The sequence below is a fragment of the Mus caroli genome, chromosome X, assembly GCF_900094665.2.
Source record: "Mus caroli chromosome X, CAROLI_EIJ_v1.1, whole genome shotgun sequence".
NCBI classification, from domain to species: Eukaryota; Metazoa; Chordata; class Mammalia; order Rodentia; family Muridae; genus Mus; species Mus caroli.
In genome coordinates, this window is record NC_034589.1 from 40,812,653 (window position 1) to 40,832,213 (window position 19,561).

The following is a 19,561-nucleotide window of genomic DNA, read 5'->3' on the forward strand; positions in this document are numbered from 1 at the left end:
CTCTCTCTCTCTCTCTCTCTCTCTCTCTCTCTCTCTCTCTCTCTCTCTCTCCCAAAACCTTCAGCTCCACCTTCCCCGCATTCTCCGCTCAATCACCAGCTCTAGACTTTATTTATAAATTAAGGTGGGAAGAAGGTTTACAGGAAATCACCTGAGTGCTGACTCATTCCTTGTTACAGCCCCTCACAGGAGAACAGAATTAACATCAAATACGCCCCAGGGCTATCCGAAACAATGGAAAACTTCCCATACACTCATTTAAGGTCAACTGAAAGAACATACTTCTTTACACTGGAGAAAAAACAAGGCCAAATTTTCTTGACCTCTAGAAGCAACATTACACAAACAACTTTGGTGCTGGGGATGTGGCTCAGTTGGTAATGGCATTTGCCACCAAGCTCAATAACCTGAGTTCAATCCTTAGAACCTATAAGAGAGCCAACTCCCACAAGGCTTTCTCTAACCTCCACATGCATATGTCTACACACACACACACACACACACACACACTCATACATGTACACACACATACATGCACACACTTGCACACGCACACACAAAATGTGTAAAAACTTAAAACAACTCTGGAAGTGATTTTGACCAACTTCAGAAAGAATGTTTAGGCTATCACTGGAAATGGACCTGAAAGAATTCTAAGCTCCTTCCTGGTCCAGCTTGTCTCAGACTCTGTTGGTTGGAGCAGTATAATGATCCAGGGTGCTAGCTAGACTATATAGACGTGGGCAGTAGACTGAGGGGCAAAAGCAGACAGAAAACAAGGTGATGGTCTCTATATGAACCATTTTCCCAAAATAGCAGCCTTGCCTACTCAGCCCACTTTTTCCTACCAGTAGCTCTGCCTCTACCTCATGCAGCATCTCATACCAATCCAGCTAGAAGAAAAAGGCATTTTCAAAGTCAGTGTATCGGCTTCAGTTAATTTCTGACCTGCCGGGGATACATAAGAACTTTGACTAAAGATTCAAGCTCCTTTCAGCAAAAATAACAATGACGTGTCTTCAAGGATGATGAGAACTAACATAAAGTCATCTTGTATCGACAGTCCAAAAGATGGATGTTACAACGCCCGCATACAAAACGACATAGTGTTTGCATATAATCTATACAGAGCTTTCTATATGCTTTAAAATCATCTCTAGAAGGTTTATAGTGCCTAACACAATACGAATGCTATGTAAATGTTACCATATTGTTTTGCTTAGGGAATAATGATATACATTGAATGCAGTGCCATTCCCCCACCCCCAATATTTTTGACCAAGGCCAAGGTTGATAGAAGCTGCAGATACAGAATCCATGGGTATGGATGTCTAACTGGTCAGTGTATAAAGTCCTAGGTAAACGCTATTTATGCAGTACCCAATATAGTGTGATAGACTGGAAAAGAAGACATGATATTTTAAGGGGAGTACCAAAAGACATGACCATATTGAATTTGCATTATGCTCACAGTGGTAAATTTTGCAGAACAGTCTGATATAATCCAGTCTAGTGCTAAACGGTGGACATTATACCCCAAGAGGCACAGTTTCTGAAAAGTAAAGAAGACAGCATGTGGAAGGAGCTACAGAGACTTCCTGGGGGGGAAGAATGCCTGATGTGGCAAGACAGGAAAAATCCAAGATGTAGTTGTGGCCTTCCACTTGGCACCTGAGTCTGTGAAGGAAGTTAATGATGGTATTGTTGATTTCCTAGAGTGAGTACATTGGCAAACCTGATAAGAGGCGAGAGTGGATTTCAGGCTTCACAGGGTCTGCAGGTAAGAGCCATTATCCACCATCATTACTTCTGTTGGTAGACCTGAGCTGGTTATAGAGGAACTGGGATGGCCAGTTCCCCAGCATCCAAGACCACAGGCTGGCATTCATTCTCATTCTCCCCACCCCCAGAAACCTAGCATGTTCCCCGGATCAAATATCTCATACCCCACTGGCCACACCTGCACAGGAGCTGCCCCCGCCCCCTGGCTTCCTTCCCAGGCTTTGGTGCCTCTGCCACAGCCAGCCTAGCACAGCACTCCTTGAGGCTGATTTCCGAAGCAATTGCTACTTCCACATCTATTGTCAAAAAGCCTGCTCTTCCTTTTACATAATGGTTCATTTGGGGATAAAGTTTTACTTTTAGGGTGTTTTTTACAGAAATCACTCTACATGGCCAAATGAGACATAAGCATGGCTCTTAATGAGGTCTCCTTTCAGTTTCTGAAGGGCCTGATTCTGTTCCCTGAAATAAAAGGCAGCTTCCTTTGTTGACCCTCACACATTCCTTCCTGGGCCTCAAGGTGCTCTGCCTCCCGCTTTGTGAGCCCTTACTCTCTCTAGCACAGTTGCTGAATTTGTCTTCCCTATCAGTCCTCAGGCAGGCACCTAGTTTGATGTTTTATCAGCTCTCATCTTTCCTGAGAAGACACATGTGCAACATTAGTTCCTTTGGACTGTTGGGAGCCAAGCAAATTCTTTTCCTAGTTTTAAAGGCCCTCCCTCTCTAAGGACCAAGAGCACAAAGCAGAGACAGTTTGCCCAGTGAGCTCCCTTTGTAGACAAGAATGCCTTTAACATCTCCTACAAACCGGGCGTGGTGGCGCACGCCTTTGATCCCAGCACTTGGGAGGCAGAGGCAAGCGGATTTCTGAGTTTGAGGCCAGCCTGGTCTACAAAGTGAGTGCCAGGACAGCCAGGGCTACACAGAGAAACCCTGTCTCGAAAAAAACAAACAAACAAACAAACAAAATCTCCTACAGAGCTCTCTTCCTGCCAATGGGGGAGAGAAGCTCATTCTAGAGACCCTTGTGACAGAGCCAGTACTACACTGTACATTCAACAAAGTTGTATTCCTCACTTTCATCTTTATCCTCACCTCTAGACTTCTCCATTCTGCTGCAGGTACTGCTGTGGTGACCATGGGGAAAGCAGCTGTCTGGACCGATAGTCGTTACTGGACTCAGGCTGAGAGGCAGATGGACTGCAACTGGGAGCTGCACAAGGAAGGTAGAAGGCTCACGTGGGTTTGTTCCCCCAGCCTTGGACTCTAGACTAGGTTTGGGGAACTACAGGTGAGTGGGTGTCTATACAGTGGTGCGTGGCCTCCGTGGGTAGTTCAGGAGACACGAGGGCATGCCTGATCTTTGAGGCACACACATGTGGCAGATTAAAGTCTGCCTAAGGCATTGGGTGCTCTCTAGTCTGGGAAGTTACTTTTGTGTTCCCTCCCATCTTTCAGTTAGCATTTCTTCCATTGTCGCCTGGATCTTAGCTGAAGTCCCTGATGGAGAGAACGTGGGCTTCGACCCCTTCCTCTTTTCTGTTGGTATGTTCTTCTCTTAGTCCCTGGATTTGTGAGAACTGACCACAAGGGTTGCTCAGCCTCCTGGGAGGCACACATATTTGCTTAGGGAGAGGGGATCTTGACGTTGTGGCTGTAGAAATATTTTGTAACAAAGAGATGTTCATGGATTGTGTAATTAAAATATATTTTAAAAGAATCAAAATGTTTGTAAAAAGCATAAATGCAGAAAGCCAACCTAGATGACTTGGAATAATTAAGATCTAGTGAATAAATAGGTCTGGTATATCTTTGACCCCAGAACCATCCTCTGGGTCCTGGAATCTACCAATCGTGGTACTTGGGATCTCTTAGAAAACATATTCGGAAGGTATCTTAGAAGAGCGAAAAGTATAGAAAGGGCCTTTGAGCAAATCAGGGTTCCAGGGAATACAGCTCCCCAAGTTCTGCGGCCCCAGACAGATGGATAGCCCATACCATCAAAGACTTCATGAATATACATTGAAAGGCTCCTACTTCCAAACTAACCTTTTTGTTGACCTATCCAATGCTCTGAATGGTGACATTACAGCCTAATAAAAATGTCTTGTACCTTAAAAGTACTGTCCCCAATCACTGACACTTTAAAAAGACCATATTAGGGTTAAGGGTATAATGTGTGGTGGTAGAGTACTTCCATCACATCCTCAAGGTCCTGGGTTCAAGCCCTAGCACTGTGCCAGGGAATGGGGCAGAGAAATGCAAACTTAGCTAACTGACAGTGGACAGCATCAAGGCAGGAGTGGGACCATTAGGTTTGGAAAGCAGGCAAAGACAGATGGAAGATGCACTGTGAAGGAGAGGTGTGCATTTCAGAGGGCTGGAACCTCAGCCAGGCTATGGAGACATAGGAGCTAAGCAAAGGCAAGGCTGCAGGACTAACTTTGCCTAGGCCAGATTTCACTGAGTTGCAAATGGATGAGGGGCAAGTGACTCCTTTCTATCTCTGCAGATTCCTGGAAAAATTATGATCAAGGATTCCAAGACTCCAGCAGACACCTGTTATCGGTTACAACCAACCTTGTTGACGTGGCATGGGGGTCAGAGAGGCCCCCAGTGCCAAGCCAACCCATTTATGCCCTGCCGAAAGAATTTACAGGTGATTCCATAGGCCTATTCTCCTTCTGAATTTGTACAAATAAGGGTCCCTACCAGCATAATCCCCAGTGCTGCTGATGGTATTTTTCCCTGAAAATGTCATTAAACAAGGCAACAAAGTAATGTTTTACAAACCACCTGAGATGCTTGGTTAAAATGCAGATTTTTTTTTTGTCTCTCTCTCTCTCTCTCTCTCCCCTCACAGAGTCCAAAGGTGCTCAGACTATATTTAGAAAATACTGAAAAAAGCAGTGTTAGGATTTGAAGAAAGATACAGTAGAAAAGGAGGGAACAAGAGAATCAAAGAAAGTTGGAACAACAAAAAACCCTTTCTTTAAAAAGTTTTCCATTGTCCTTTTTTGTGTCTGGATGTTTGTTTGGCCTGCATGGTGTCTGTGCAGTCAGGTGCATACAGTGCTTGAGGAGGCTACAAAAGGGCATCAGACTCCCCTGGGACTGGAGTTACAGATGGGTATGATTTGCCATGTGGGTGCTGGGGATCAAACCCACATCCTTCGGAATGGCAAGTAGTGCTTTTAACAGTTGAGCCATCTCTCCAGCTCACCCTGCTCTACCTCCCACTTCTTTAAAAATCTTTCTTAAAAGAACAAGCCCATGATCATAGTTGTTTATTTGGTAGTGGAAACTGCTGGAGTCATTCAGCTCTTCACTTCTGGTTCTACTCTAACGAAGGCTTTAGAGTTTTGGACAGAACTAACTTGGACAGAAGAAGTAGATGATTAATCTCAGTGACAGTCTGTGGCACAGAAGAGGGTTTTGGCTGGACCACAAAATAAGGTTAATTGACCCAGAAAAGTCTAGCATCTGTAACCAAGACCTCACTGGAATTATCTTAGTCTGATATAAAAGTACAGCTTGCATTATGATTCTTGTAAGCAATAACTGAATTCTGACCAGGGCTAGGGGACCTATCATGAATCAGGGTCTTGGTCACTAACCTCCCTGGAAATTCTGAATGGGCCAATGGAGTTGCATTTCTTGTCACATTGAGCAATCTGAAAACCCCCTTTCTACACACAAATCCACATATTATTTCTGATTTAGAAAGGAGTGGAGAAAGTGAGAGGGAAATTTCAAAATTGTGGCTATGATGAAACAAGTAGAAACAGTGTCCAATTTTTTATCTGTCCCAGTGTAACTTGCAGAATCCTTCTTTGTGCACCTTGACTTAGTTTCTAAAGAGACTTGCAATCTATGAGTGTTTGACCGTAAATACCACTCATCTTACTCAGATATAAAGGCCTCCACTGTGCCAGGGAAAGGGGAGGATAACATGGAAAAAAAGACTCTCAAGGATTGAGACAGAATTCACATGGATTTTGTCACTTCCCATAAGCTAGGAGATGCTAAGGAGTCATTAGTCTTCAAGGAAAAGACATTTGGAGTCAGAGCTTAGCCCAGAAGCCAAAGAACAGTGTTCAACTTCAAGATGCATAGATAAAAATGAATGTTCCTCTCCAGCCACGTCTAGGCGTTAAAGGTGGTGTGGAAAGGCAAAGGCAAGGTGTGGCTGGCACGGGAAATGTTAGCCACTCACGTGTCTGACCATTTGTGTGTGATTTTTGTTTTCTCCAAATGGATCATAGTTACACATCTTTCTTTTGGGGGTTCTAAGGTTTTGGGTGTTTTGCCTTGTTTTCTTTCTGGGACAGGATCTCACTCCGTAGCCCAGGCTGACATTATAGTTACTATATTGCCCAAAATGGCCTCAAACCCACAGTGATCCGCCTGTTTCAGCCTCCCATAGAGGCATGGGCCAACATACAAAGTAATACTTAATCTTAATCATAATTTTAAGTGGAAGAAGCCACAACTTGTATGATTCCATTTATAGGAAACACCCAGCCTTGGCAAATCCACAGAGACAGAAAGTAGATTAGTGATTTCCTGGGGCTGGAAGGAGAGGAAATGAGGAGGGACTCCTTAATGGGTACAAGGTTTCCTTTGGAGATGTTGAAAATGTTTTAGAATTAGATACTGGCAATGGTTGTGCAACACTGTGAGGATACTGAAAGCCAGCTGAACTGTGTTCTTTATGAAGGCTAAACTGTCTTGTTTTATCAGAATAAAATAAACTTTAAAAGTATATCATACCCAGAGCTTTTGGTTCTAGTTGAATAGTTTAACCCATTTGCATAAAGTTTCTTAATAGCATTAAGATATCATTTCTGTATCTGGGCCCAAGTAGGAATCTTAATGCTTATGACATTCTGCCAATTTTTCCCCTAGCACTGTCTAGAGAGAGACTTTGAATGCCTTGCAGGAGGCAGAAAAGGAGATGAAAACTGAACTCATAGAACCAAGAAAGGAAAGTACTGGACAAAGTTAAAGACCACTTAAAAGACTGAAAAACTTTAGCCAGGCGTGGTGGCGCACACCTTTAATCCCAGCACTTAGGAGGCGGAGGTAGGCGGATTTCTGAGTTCGAGGCCAGCCTGGTCTACAGAGTGAGTTCCGGAAAACCAGGGCCATACAGAGAAACCCTGTCTAAAAAAAAAAAAAAAAAAAAAAAAAGAGAGAGACTGAAAAACTTTAAGAAGAAAGCTCAGTATTAGTGCAGATTCTCGGAGTGTGGGCCAGGCCCATCACACATATATGGGTTCAAATCCCTGCTGCACCTCTTAAGCTATGAGACTCCGGGCAACTCACGTGATTTGACTTGTGACTGTGGTTGAAGGCCCATCTGGGTTAGGGGGCAAGTCATTAATAATACAAGTCAGATCCTGTTTGATGATAGACTTCTACAGCTTTGGGAAATATAGAGGGATTGAGTAGTTCAGTCATAAAGTACTTGCCCAATGTTCAAGGCCATTGGCTCCATATCCTCCACCAGAAATAAAGGAAAAATACTATTCTTAGGGAGTTTCCCCGAATCCCTATGCCAAAGACAAGGTATGTCACTCATACTTTCTTTGGGTTCCTTTGCTTCTAGGGAGCACTTGGCAGGAAAAAGTATCCGCTGTCCGAAGCTATATGGAGCACCACGCCAAGACTCCAACTGGGGTCCTTCTATCTGCACTTGATGAGACAGCCTGTGAGTGGGGATTTTTGAACATGGGTCAGTCTGGTAGTCCTAAGCTTCCTGGACCTTGCAACATACAGCTTTTCCTAAAACAACAACATATTCACCAGCTCCTACAAGCTCCAAGATCATAGTCTGTGGGAACTCAGAGGGGAAGAGAGCAGCTATTTGGGGCTATAGAACAAGGAAGCTAGGGAGCTCCAAGCAAGTGGGTAAGCCCACAGGCCACCTGAGAAATGTACTGGCCAGAGTGGCAGGGTAATTATGTCTTCTTAGGAGGAAGAAGGCCCACAAAGCCACCAGCAGCCCTGGCTGTCATCCAGGACAGCTTTGATACCCAGAGTAACCCTATTCTGTCCCCACATGACTGAGGGCTGTCTGTCCAATTCCTATGGCTGAACTTCAGACATTTAGAGAATGTACCCATACTGAGTGCTAACTGTCACCTATCTCTATTTTGGAGGGGGGGGGGACATCTATAGCTCTCTTCAGCATCTCCATGATCTCTAAGATTAAGAAGCATTCAGAGGCTGCTGTCAGTAAAAATCTTGAAGCCAAACTAAACAGTGGAACATAGGTGTTATAAATGATGGCCCCCATTCAGAACAGCCTCCAACAATCCCATCAATTCTTTTCCAGGGCTCTTCAACCTTCGTAGCAGTGACATCCCCTATAACCCCTTCTTCTACTCCTATGCACTGCTCACGGACTCCTCCATCAGGTACAGCTTCTCCTTAGCTTACTGTTGTGAGTTTCCTCTAACTCCCACCCTATCCTATACCACTGATGTCACAGCCTTCAGAGTACTCATAAATTTGGGTGCCCACCACTAGATGACCCCTTGACTTCTGGTCCCAGTGAACCCAAGTCTAATCCCCTGGTTCTCTATGTTGGCTTCCTGTGACCTTTTGGAATCAAAAGACTGGTATATGCCTCCAATTTCATGTGTTCTCCTTAGTAGGCAAGCACTCAGGACCCTCCTGGTCTTCCCTCTCCACATAGGTTGTTTGTCAACAAGAGTCGCTTTAGCCTCGAGACCCTGCAGTACCTGAATACAAACTGCACATTACCCATGTGTGTACAACTTGAGGACTACAGTCAAGTTCGTGACAGTGTGAAGGCCTATGCCTCAGGGGATGTGAAAATCTTGATTGGGGTCAGCTATACCACCTATGGGGTCTATGAAGTGATACCCAAGGTAGGTTTGTCAGTCACTGGCCTCCTTCTGCTCCAGGCATAACAACTGACAAAATGGGACCCCTCCTCTATTGGGCCAACTTGTCAGGCAGCTAATGTGCACTGTGTACCCGTGTAGACCTCATTGATGGGAGACTGAGGAGGAGGAAGAAGAAGAGGAGAAAGAGGAGAAGGACGAGGATGAGGAAGAGGCAGCAGGGGTGTCTGTCCACAGGGCCCATGGGCAACTTTTTTGAGGAGACTAGACAAAATGTAGCCTGGTCTAGAAGAAGCTTTAGAGCCATCTGAACCTGATTCTGATCTGAGCTCTTTTTCTAAAGGGTCGTGCAGTGACCTTGGACAAGTAGCTCAGTCAGTCTAGATCTCTGTTTCTTTAAAATGGTAATGAAGTTGAACACTTACAGGAGTTTTGCAGACTGCAAGGATATAGCACTTGTGAAGTCCTTTGGCTGACAAAGTATATGCCTGGGGGCTGGTAACCTCTCTGATATGTATAAGAAACTTTGACTGCTAGAACAACCTGTGGACTCTAGCATGCCAGGCCTGACTGCTGGTACCAGGACAGTGCTCACCAAGGAAACCCATAGGCAGAAAAGTAGGAAAGTCCTGCCTATCCAGAAAATAGCCAAAGGAGAGGGCCTGGTCAAAGAGATCAGCAAGTCTTACAGTCTCGCCCCAGTGGGACTTGCTCTCTGTCCTTTGTAAGCACTGCTTATCTTGGACAGTGCATCTAGTGCATTTTTCGGTCCCTATTCTCAACAGGAGAAACTTGTGACAGACACCTACTCCCCAGTGATGTTAATCAAGGCTGTAAAGAACAGCAAGGAGCAGGCCCTTTTGAAGAGCAGCCACGTAAGTCCATATGGCCCTTTGGGAGGTCGGCTTCATGAGTTAGCCTCCTAGATAGAAGATGCCTGAGGAAGACTCTAAAAAAAAGCAAGAAACAACAAATATCTCTATATTTATATAGATATGTAGATATTACATGTGATGATTGCATTGCTTTGAACACTGCCTGTATTAAATAAGTGTTAGATGTAACAATTTCCTGCCTGGCAAGAGGATGACTCACTTTTTAGACATTAGGATAAAAGACCTTTTTTTGAAATATTTTTTTCTTAAAAAAATAATAATAACATACACTACAGAACAGAAAATAGCCTAAGATTCCCTATGTCACCATTACCCAGCTTCAATAATCAAGTCTTGCCCAAAGCTCTTTCATCTGTAACACCACCCACACCCCTGTGCATGACCCTCCTGTCCCACTCCTTGCTGCTGGATTATTTTAAAGCATACCCCACATATTCTATCATTTCAACTGTCACTGCTTCAGTGAGTATTTCTAAAGATAAGAAGGCTTTTAAAAACATGAGCACACTCTGTTTAGATATAAACATTAATGAGAATCCTTTTGCTATCCAGTAGCCAGTAAAATTGTCATGTTTTAAAAGCACTCAGTCCCAGGGCAGCTATCTGATCGTCTTCCCTAAGCGAGGAGGCTGCCATTTCGGCCAGCCTTAGTCACTCTTCCGGCTTCAGGTGCGGGACGCTGTGGCTGTGATCCAGTACTTGGTCTGGTTGGAGAAGAACGTGCCCAAAGGCACGGTGGATGAGTTTTCTGGGGCAGAATACATTGATGAGTTACGACGGTACTGGGCTTATTATCTTTTGGTGTGGGGGTGGGGAAGTGAGGAGTAATTAGTCTCCTTAGGAAGAATAAAGATCCTGCTTGTATTTGGAAGTGAGATTGACAGGTTCGTGGGTGGTCTGGGAGCGGTGCTTGGGGTGTTGGAAGATATTCTCCAGCCCTGCTGAAAGTGGGGACAACCCAACAGCACCCCCTAGCGAATGCCTCAGACACAGCTCCTTCTCCCTGGGAAAGGCCTGCTTAGGCCAGGGGGCCCCTGGGACTCTTAGGAGCTTCCAGTAGAAAGAAGGCTTCTTGAGGCTGCTTGCATAGCATCTATGTTTGAGGTGCAAGACATAGCACACGGGTGGGATGTTTCTCAGATACAGGGAATTACCTTTCTTCTCTCCTGTAAGGAAAGTAGAGGCAAAGGTCAAGAATTGGTGCCCATAATCTATCCTTCTCTGTGCTTGAGTGTTCTCTCTATATGTGACAGGACAAAGCTGGCGGAGGTGGGGCAGGGAGAGGTAAATGGAGTCAAGTTGGGGTGAAGGCAGCTGAGCATTTGCTGTGTGACATATCCTAGTCACAGCTTAGTCCCTGCGCCATTCTCTGCCCATTCCTTACCTTGCCTTGCCTAGGAATGAAAACTTCTCCTCTGGACCCAGTTTTGAAACCATCTCTGCCAGTGGCCTGAATGCCGCCCTGGCCCATTACAGGTACTTCAGAACAAATAAGTTTCTACAGTGCTTGTGAGCAGGGGTCATGGTTCTGAGTAGAGGGGACCTGGGTTGGGAAGGGAATGTTCTAAGCTTTGAGTCAAATTTAAGGTTGGGGGCCTTCAGGACTGTGGGTGGTCAAGGGAGGAACTCCTTTGCCATTCGCAATCTCCTTGAAATTAATAGGTCTGAGAATGGCTTTTGTTCCCAAAAAGCAGGGATTTGGGGAGTGCTTGGGTGCTTCTGGGGTCTTTAGGGTTCAAGGAAAGCATAGATTCTGTTAGAAGCTCTTTCTGTGAATTTTTTTTTTTTTTCAGAAATAGTTTTTTGACTTGGGTTTTTTGGTTGGTTGGTTGGTGGTTTGTTTGGGTTTTGTTGTTGGTAGTAGTATTTGTTTTTGTTTTTGTTTTTGTTTTTGTTTTTGAGACAATGTTTAATGTAGCCCAGGCTAGTCTCAAACTCATTACATAGTCAAGATTGGGTTTCCTAATCTTCCTGACGAAGGTTTCTTAAGTGCTGGGATTAAAGGTATGCATCACCACAGCTAGCTTGAGATGGGGTTTGCTTCATAACTCAGTCAGGCTAGCAATTTGTGATTTCAGGCATGAGTATAATCACACAAAACCCCACAGAGAAAAGGCCTGTCTATTCAGCTTCTGTCAACTATAGTGAGTGCAAAATATAAGATAGTCAAATACTTGGTCTCACAGAAAACAAGCCATGATAGGCCTGCCTGATAAAATTTGGAGGACCAAATTAACCAAATGCATCAAGTTGGCCTGGACTTGACAAAAGAGGAGTCAGAGGCCCTCCAGAGAAAGACCTGGCATGCCTAAAAGAGTTCTCCCTCCCTGGTCCCTCCCCAACCTTTGCCCGTGGAAGCTCGAGCATAGTAGGGCTGATATACCTTAGTCCCCCAAAATATTGTTGTCCAGCCCTATTTTTAAAGTCCCCTCTCTTCCTATGCACTAGCTCCTTGGGGCCCTCTTGGATGTATCAAGGACTTACAGAGAAAGAGAGTTCAGGCCCAGAACCTCTTTGCTTTGCTGTGTACCTCGTGCAAGCCTCTTGCCTCTGTGGGTTTGTTCTTATGTGAGGAGAGATGGCCAAACCAAGTAGCCTCTGAAACTCTTAGCTCCTCTTTCCAAGGACCAAAGTCCTGCTTGGCCATATGCAGGATAAACAGAAGTGTGCTAAGACAGCAGCTGCAGCTTCTGTCAGAGCCAAGTGCTTGCCAGGATTGGCAGCTGTGTAGAGATTATTTCCCCAGCGCAGAGAGCCTGGAAGGCTAGCCCCCAAGTAAAGGGAGTTCTTCTGTTGCTCCTTAGCCCCTGGTCTCAGCTCCACCCTGTTTGCCTAGTGCAGGGTTCAGAGTCTCTCCTCTCAGTATTTGTTTTTCATTCCTAGCCCAACAAAAGAGCTGCACCGTAAGCTGTCCTCGGATGAGATGTACCTGGTGGATTCTGGGGGGCAATACTGGTATGTATACCCACCCCACTGTGCCTTGGCCTAGCGCTTAGCTCAGACATTCTGGATTTCCTGAGGCTGGCTGAAGATGCCTTTCCTGAGTCATAGGTCTTCATTTGATTAAAGCAGGGAACTGTATTGAATAAGCCCTGAGCAGCCTTCTCATGTTCCCATTGTGGGCATCTGCACAGTAGAAAACACACAGAGGTTAGAATAATGGGGGCACTCATGCAGCACCGGGTGAGACTTAGGAAAAGACTGGACTTGCTTAAGGAATTTTTTTTTTCAAGTCTGCAAATTATTTACACAGATCTGCCTGGCTGCACAAACGTGAGCACCTATATTCTCACCCACTCAAGCAAGCCCTAGACATAGCCCACATCAGCTCATTCCCTGTGGCAAGAGGAGTGACCACGTAAGGTTGAAGATGGAGGCAGATAAAAGACGAAGCCCTTTAGAAGTGATTGTTTTGTACAGTGTTAACCTACACAGTTCCAGTGTGACAATCATGCCTAATGAGCTAACCATATTCCTTTGAAATGTGTGGCTAATCATTCACAGTTTTATTGGGTTTCCCAACTTCTATCCCGTGGAAAGGGTGAACGCACCAAGGACAGAGGCTCTTGTTCATAGCACACCTGTTGGGGAGCCAGCTTGCCATGTGCTCAGTTTAGCAGCCTGTACTTCTCACTAGATTGATGCTGTGTGAACTTGAGATGGCTGTAAAGAGGAAGTACATCTGTGGGGGCGTGTTGGGTTGGGGCATGCTTAGAAGAGGGTGAGGTAGGGAAATAGTCACCTCACTTCCTCTTCTCTCCCGAGGAAGAAGTTCCCCATGCCCCATGACCTAGTCTCAAGAAGCCCCAGAGTCCTGGGACCCTTTTTCCATGCCTCCCCCATGGGATGGCTATGCTCCGTGCCTGTCTGGGGGAACCACTACAGCTAATGATTGTGAGTTGGACCTGCTGGCTCTGGCTTCACTTTCATGGAATTCCAAGCCATGCCCATAACCAAGAGCATCTTATGCGGAGTCAGCATTTTCTCTAGCCTGGCTTTAACCAAATCTTGGGGAAGGAGACAACCTCACAGCCTAATGGGTTCAGTGGCCTCATCTTTAATAAGGAAGCCTGCTCTGCTGCCCTCTGTGGGGAGATGCAGAAGTGTCCTATAAATAGTAAATGGCTATGACTGTAGAAATGTTAGGATATTGTCACCTTTCTCAACCTCAGTCTTCCCATCTGTAATTATTGAGATAAATATATATAGATATAGAGATATAGAGATAGAGATAGATAGATAGATAGATAGATAGATAGATAGATAGATAGATAGATAGACAGACAGATAGACAGAGGTAGGCAATGCCCTGAACATAGTGACTTTTACCTTAAGAATTCTACTAAGTCTCTTTGTTACATGGATGCTGAGATATGATTCTAATGGTGGTACCTATCCTCTATCCCCCTCCCATCCATCAATCTTTCTTTCTTTCTTTCTTTCTTTCTTTCTTTCTTTCTTTCTTTCTTTCTCTCTCTCTTTCTTTCTTTCTCTCTCTCTTTCTCTCTTTTTTCTTTCTTTCTTCCTTTCTCTCTTCCTGACACGATCTCACTGTGTAGCCCAGACTGGCATTGCCATCACAATCTTCCTAACTCATTCTCCTGCATACCAAGATTACAGGTCTGCACCACCATGCCCAGTTCTCTCTCTCCCTTTTGCCCTTTCACATGTCCTATTCCAGCCCAGTCACTCAAAGCCCAGTAGAAACAAACAATAGTAAATATACAGGAAGACCATGGCCCTGGGCCCTCCACCCAAGTCCTCAGCAGAATTAGATGTATTAGTTCTCTCTCTCCACAGGGATGGGACCACAGATATCACCAGAACAGTACATTGGGGCACTCCTACTGCCTTCCAAAAGGTAAGTGCTGGACCCTAATTTTTCCCTTCAGTTTACTCCAAGTGCCTTCAGTTTACTCATCAAGAGCCCTTTCAAATTGATGAGAGTAAAACCGAGGCCCAGAGAAGTGATTTAGTTTGCCCAAGGTCACACAAAAAGTACCAGGAAAGCCAATGCAAAATCGGGCCTCCACCAAGACCTCAGGCCATGTGCATCCTCTTGTTGTGTCCATGTATGAATGTATAGATATTGGTCATCTGGATGGTTAGCCTGTGCTCTGCAAAAGGGAGGGAAAACTCTTTTTAGTGGAGAAAAACAGCACAGGGAATCTGAGATCCAGAAGAACTAGAGCTGGTCTGAAAACAGGGAGGTCTGCACAGCTGGAGTGGAACCAAGGACACTGGCGGGGTGCTGAGTAGACCAAGGAGCTGCTAAGATGCAGCCAGCAGACCAGGAACACAGAACAGGGAGCCCTGTTGTGCAGGCCTCCGGGAACTCATAGACCAGCCTGTTGAGGAGTCTGTTTCCCCAGGGCCCCAAATGGCAAGCCAGTGCAGGAGTATGGGGAAAGGATGTGACCACATGGCCACTAGCAGTGACCAGAATAGGTCACCACTGCCCATCTCTCTCTCCCCCAACAGGAAACAGGCTCTGCTACATGATCAGACCCAACCCACACTTCAGACCTTAAGGAAAGCTAAAGGAAGTTGCTAAGGCATGGTAGCACATACTGGGGCAGTTAAGACAGGAAGCTTTTACTGCTCAAAGCCAACCTTGGCCACATAGCAAACTGCAAGCCTACCTGTGAGGGATAAAGGAGTAAGCAGGCTAACTCTGCTTGAGCATTTGCTCACTGGCTTCTGCTCATTGTCAGTCTACTTTATCTTATGACTTTAGCAACCAGGTACCACTAGCATCCTATCAAATATAAGGACACCAAGGTATAGAGAGGGGAGAGAGTCAGTGAGTGGCCAAGCCAGGATTCTAAACTTGAGCCTGTCACCTACTCAGTCACTACCCTCTACATTTCCTTTGCACATGACTATGACCCCTGTATATGAGCCTAAGAGAAGCACATGGAATTGGCCCCAGCTTTGGAAACACCTTTTCCCCCTACCTTCACTTGGTCATCTTCCAAAACCTGAGTGAGTGACTGCACATGAGAATGTGTCTCCTACCCTTTGTCCTGGGCCTCCATTCCCATCTATTCTAAGACCCAAGCAGCTGGAAATTCCCCTATCTCTCCTCCTGTGCTTCATATTACCTCTTCCTCCCCTTTCCTTACCAGGAGGCCTATACTCGAGTGCTAATGGGAAACATCGATCTTTCCAGACTTGTCTTTCCTGCTGCTACATCAGGTAGATTCCAGAAAACAGACTGGACCCAGGCACCTCAAGGCTCTGATTTTATGGGACTTGGATTGCTATCCTGGGAGGCCAGTGGGATAGCCCATCGCTCTCATTTAAAGAAGAAAGTCTAGCCAGGAAAGAGGATTTGTCCAAGGTCCTACATAGGATTACTGGGGGTACCCGGCCTTGAACCCAAGTCCTCTGCCTCTTAATCCAGTGTTGTTGCTCAGAGGCAGGGAAAGTCAGTGTGAGCTTCAGACATCATATATAAATTCTTGGAGGACATTATTGTCAAAGTGCTAAGGCCTATGTCATGAGAAAACATTTCAGTAGAGTCATCAGTCCAGATAATAAGTCTAATGTATGTATCCCTCGAGATAGTGAGGGATAGGACTGGATTTATCAGAGAGACACTTCCTACTTTCATCCATCAGCCTTTCTCCATCCCACCCCAGTGTCCTCTTAAGAGCTCTTATGCTCACGTACCACCCTAGACATGGAGTAGGAAATGCCAAGGTAGACAGTCTAGGGTCCAGCCAACGGACTGGAAACAATCTCTTTTCCCTTTCAGGGAGAGTGGTGGAAGCCTTTGCCCGAAGAGCCTTATGGGAAGTTGGGCTCAATTATGGTCATGGGACAGGTCATGGCATTGGCAACTTCCTCTGTGTGCATGAGTGTAAGTATATTCTCAGCCATCTCTGTTTGACCCTCTCCTATGAAATAGAGCCTTCCACCACCATGGAATTACCAACCCCTCCAAAAAGGTATGACCCACCCAAGGTCACCAGATAGAGAAGGATGCTCCAAGAGCTAAATGAAGAATACTGCCAGTGGGCATTCCAGAGAGAACCAAGGCCCGTTGACCAAATGGCATAGTCTGAGAAGGAAAAGGCAAAGTCTGTCTGGTGTGTCAAGATATGACAAGTTCTTCTAGACATACCTAGGGACCTTCCCTCTAGCTACCTTTCTTCCCCAGAATCTCCTCACTTCCAAGCTGGTGATATAGAGAACTAAAACCATGCTTATATCTTCCTTCCCAGGGCCAGTGGGATTCCAGTATAACAACATTGCCATGGCCAAGGGCATGTTCACTTCCATTGGTATGGTTCTTGAGTCCCTCCACCTTACCACCCAATCCCAGAGTAGAGTTAGCTGGGGAGTGCAGTCATATGCACCCATCTTTAGGGAGCATGCCGAGCTGTGGCTTAGCTTGGGCTCTATCACTGCTTTCTTTCCCAAATCTAGACCCAAATGGTTATCACACCCTTACTCCAAGTCCCTCTGCCCATACCTTCGTTTTTGCTGTTTTGTTTCAGACCATCTTATATGGCACAAGCTATCCTTGAACTCATTATATAGCTGAAGCTGGCCTTAAGTTCCCAGTCTCCTACTTCCACCCTTTCGGTACTGGGATTACAAGCATGTGCCAATATACCTGGATTTTCTTATGAAAATCTCCTTTTATCCTTGGGAAATGGCTTCCAAGTGGATACCCAGACTATGGAGCTGTCTATCAAATGCTGGGGTAATAGGATAATGGCACACAGAGATTAGAGCCCCAAGCAGGCTCCAGTCTTCCTTACTAGACAACAAAGGAGAGAAAGTGAGACCAAGTTTTACCAGAGAGGATTTAAGGCCTGGTGTCTAACAAGTTGTAGTGCTGACAGAGCCAAAGCCATAGGCAGCAAAGCTGCCAGGCTATGCAGTTACTTGTGGGTAGGCATAGGCAACCTGAGAATGGGTCTGTCTTTCCCGTGACTTAATATCACTAGAATCTCTACACATATCTCTCAGAACCTGGATACTACCACGATGGGGAGTTTGGAATCCGTCTTGAAGATGTCGCCCTTGTGGTAGAAGCAAAAACCAAGGTAATGTGCCATGGGCTAGACACATGTGGACAGCATGATTCTGACTCTGGGATCAATGGGAGTAAGGAAGGCCAAAAGAGAGGGGCATTTGATGTACATGTATGAATTGATCTGAAGTCTTACTTGGGTCCTCAAGAATTCTATAAATCCGTTTCTCAAGCTACACATTGGCATCATCTGGGAAGCTAGGGATTTTGTTGTGTTTTGTTTTTTAATATCAGTGCCAGGCCCCACTCCAGACCAAGTGAATCAGCATCCCTGCCCTAAATCACTCTTTTTGGTGCACATAATAATCCCCAGGGGAGCTTGTTAGAAATAAAGATTTGATATTATAGCAACCAACCAGATGAAATACCTGGATATAAACTTTAAAAGACTTACACAGAGAAACTCGGCTAAGGGGCATAAAAAAGATTTAAGTAAATGGTGCTCTCTGGGAGGAAGCCTTGATATTATGAACATGCCATTCTCTGTAAATTGATCTATAAATTCAAGACAACCTCAATTTCACTGTTAAGTGGATAGTTTTGTGACTTCACCGATGATAGTCAAGTTTATTTGTGAAAATAAACACGCAAAGCAGCTAGGAAAATAAGAACATTGAAAGCTTGAGGAGCAATAGGGAAAACCAGACCTATCCAAGCCAAGCATAAACTATCCCGACAAAACCAAGGTGGCACTGGAGAGGAAACAGACATCGAGAATAATGAATCAAAACAGCCAGTCCAGAAATAAACCTCTAATTCACATAAACATGGGGAGTTAGCTGGTGCTTCACCACAGGAGAGAAAAGAAATCACTTCACAAATAGGCAAGGCAATGAACAATTAATCATTGTGGGGAATAAACAAAATGTCATCATTGTTACAGCAAAGAAAATCCCAGATGAACCAAAGAGGGTTTGTTATCACATAGTCATTGAATGAAATCGGGGGTACCATGTACCTTGATCATATCCACATACCCCTTACCCGCTCTTGGCTCCCTCCTCCTACTGGCAGATGGACTGAAGTTTCATGGTGAACAATAGAACTACTAAGGCCTACAAGAAAACCTATATAAATTCATTTATAATCCCAAGTGGAAAAGGACCTTTCAAGAAAAGACCCAGAAGTGATGAGGAAAAGGGCTCAAAATTAAATTGAATAGAAAATGACTGTATAGTCAGCTATTGGATGGAACACAGGGCCACCAATGGAGGAGCTAGAGAAAGTACCCGAGGAGTTAAAGGAGTCTGCAACCCTATAGGTGGAACAACAATATGAACTAACCAGTACCCCCTGTAGCTCGTGTCTCTCGCTGCATTTGTAGCAGAAGATGGCCTAGTCAGCCATCAATGGGAAGAGAGACCCCTTGGTCTTGCAAACTTTATATGCCTCAGTACAGGGGAACACCAGGGCCAAGAAGTGGGAGTGGGTGGGTAGGGGAGTGGAGGGGGGAGGGTATGGGGGAAAAAAGAAAAAGAAAATGTCTGTATAAAAATCATATCATAGCCAAAATCAAAAGATGTTTCAAGGGCTAGAGAGATAGCTAAGTGATTGAGAGCACTGGTCTTCCAGAGGTCCTGAGTTCAATTCCCAGTAACCACATGGTGGCTCACAACCATCTGTAATAGGATCTTATGCCCTCTTCTGATGTGTCTGAAGACAAGGACAGTGTACTCACATATATAAAATAAACAAATCTTTAGAAACAAAACAACAACAAAACAAAAGGTTGTTTCAAGTTAAGTGCAACAAAGAAAAAATGAATATTCTTAATTTACTGTAAAGATAAAAAGCTATAAGATCAAAACTGGGAGAAATGAGCAAAAGACATGAAGAGACAGTTCAATAAAACGAACAATAAGCCGGGCGTGGTGGTGCACGCCTTTAATCCCAGCACTTGGGAGGCAGAGGCAGGCGGATTTCTGAGTTCGAGGCCAGCCTGGTCTACAGAGTGAGTTCCA

The 19,561-nt window shown here is 45.0% G+C and overlaps 1 protein-coding gene across 2 annotated transcripts in view; it reads left to right on the forward strand.

Moving 5' to 3' along the window:
- Xpnpep2 (X-prolyl aminopeptidase 2) overlaps positions 1 to 19,561 on the forward strand; it is a 30,809-nt gene that overhangs the window by 7,307 nt on the left and 3,941 nt on the right. For both annotated transcript variants that reach the window (XM_021153652.2, XM_029472944.1), the window contains exons 5-20: positions 1,717 to 1,780; positions 2,904 to 3,008; positions 3,241 to 3,327; positions 4,295 to 4,441; positions 7,394 to 7,495; positions 8,123 to 8,204; positions 8,486 to 8,681; positions 9,443 to 9,532; positions 10,223 to 10,332; positions 10,952 to 11,029; positions 12,437 to 12,508; positions 14,354 to 14,414; positions 15,682 to 15,751; positions 16,314 to 16,418; positions 16,783 to 16,842; positions 17,537 to 17,613. In XM_021153652.2, the coding sequence (XP_021009311.1) occupies positions 1,717 to 1,780; positions 2,904 to 3,008; positions 3,241 to 3,327; positions 4,295 to 4,441; positions 7,394 to 7,495; positions 8,123 to 8,204; positions 8,486 to 8,681; positions 9,443 to 9,532; positions 10,223 to 10,332; positions 10,952 to 11,029; positions 12,437 to 12,508; positions 14,354 to 14,414; positions 15,682 to 15,751; positions 16,314 to 16,418; positions 16,783 to 16,842; positions 17,537 to 17,613 (1,506 nt within the window). The remainder of the gene's footprint in view (positions 1 to 1,716; positions 1,781 to 2,903; positions 3,009 to 3,240; positions 3,328 to 4,294; positions 4,442 to 7,393; positions 7,496 to 8,122; positions 8,205 to 8,485; positions 8,682 to 9,442; positions 9,533 to 10,222; positions 10,333 to 10,951; positions 11,030 to 12,436; positions 12,509 to 14,353; positions 14,415 to 15,681; positions 15,752 to 16,313; positions 16,419 to 16,782; positions 16,843 to 17,536; positions 17,614 to 19,561) is intronic.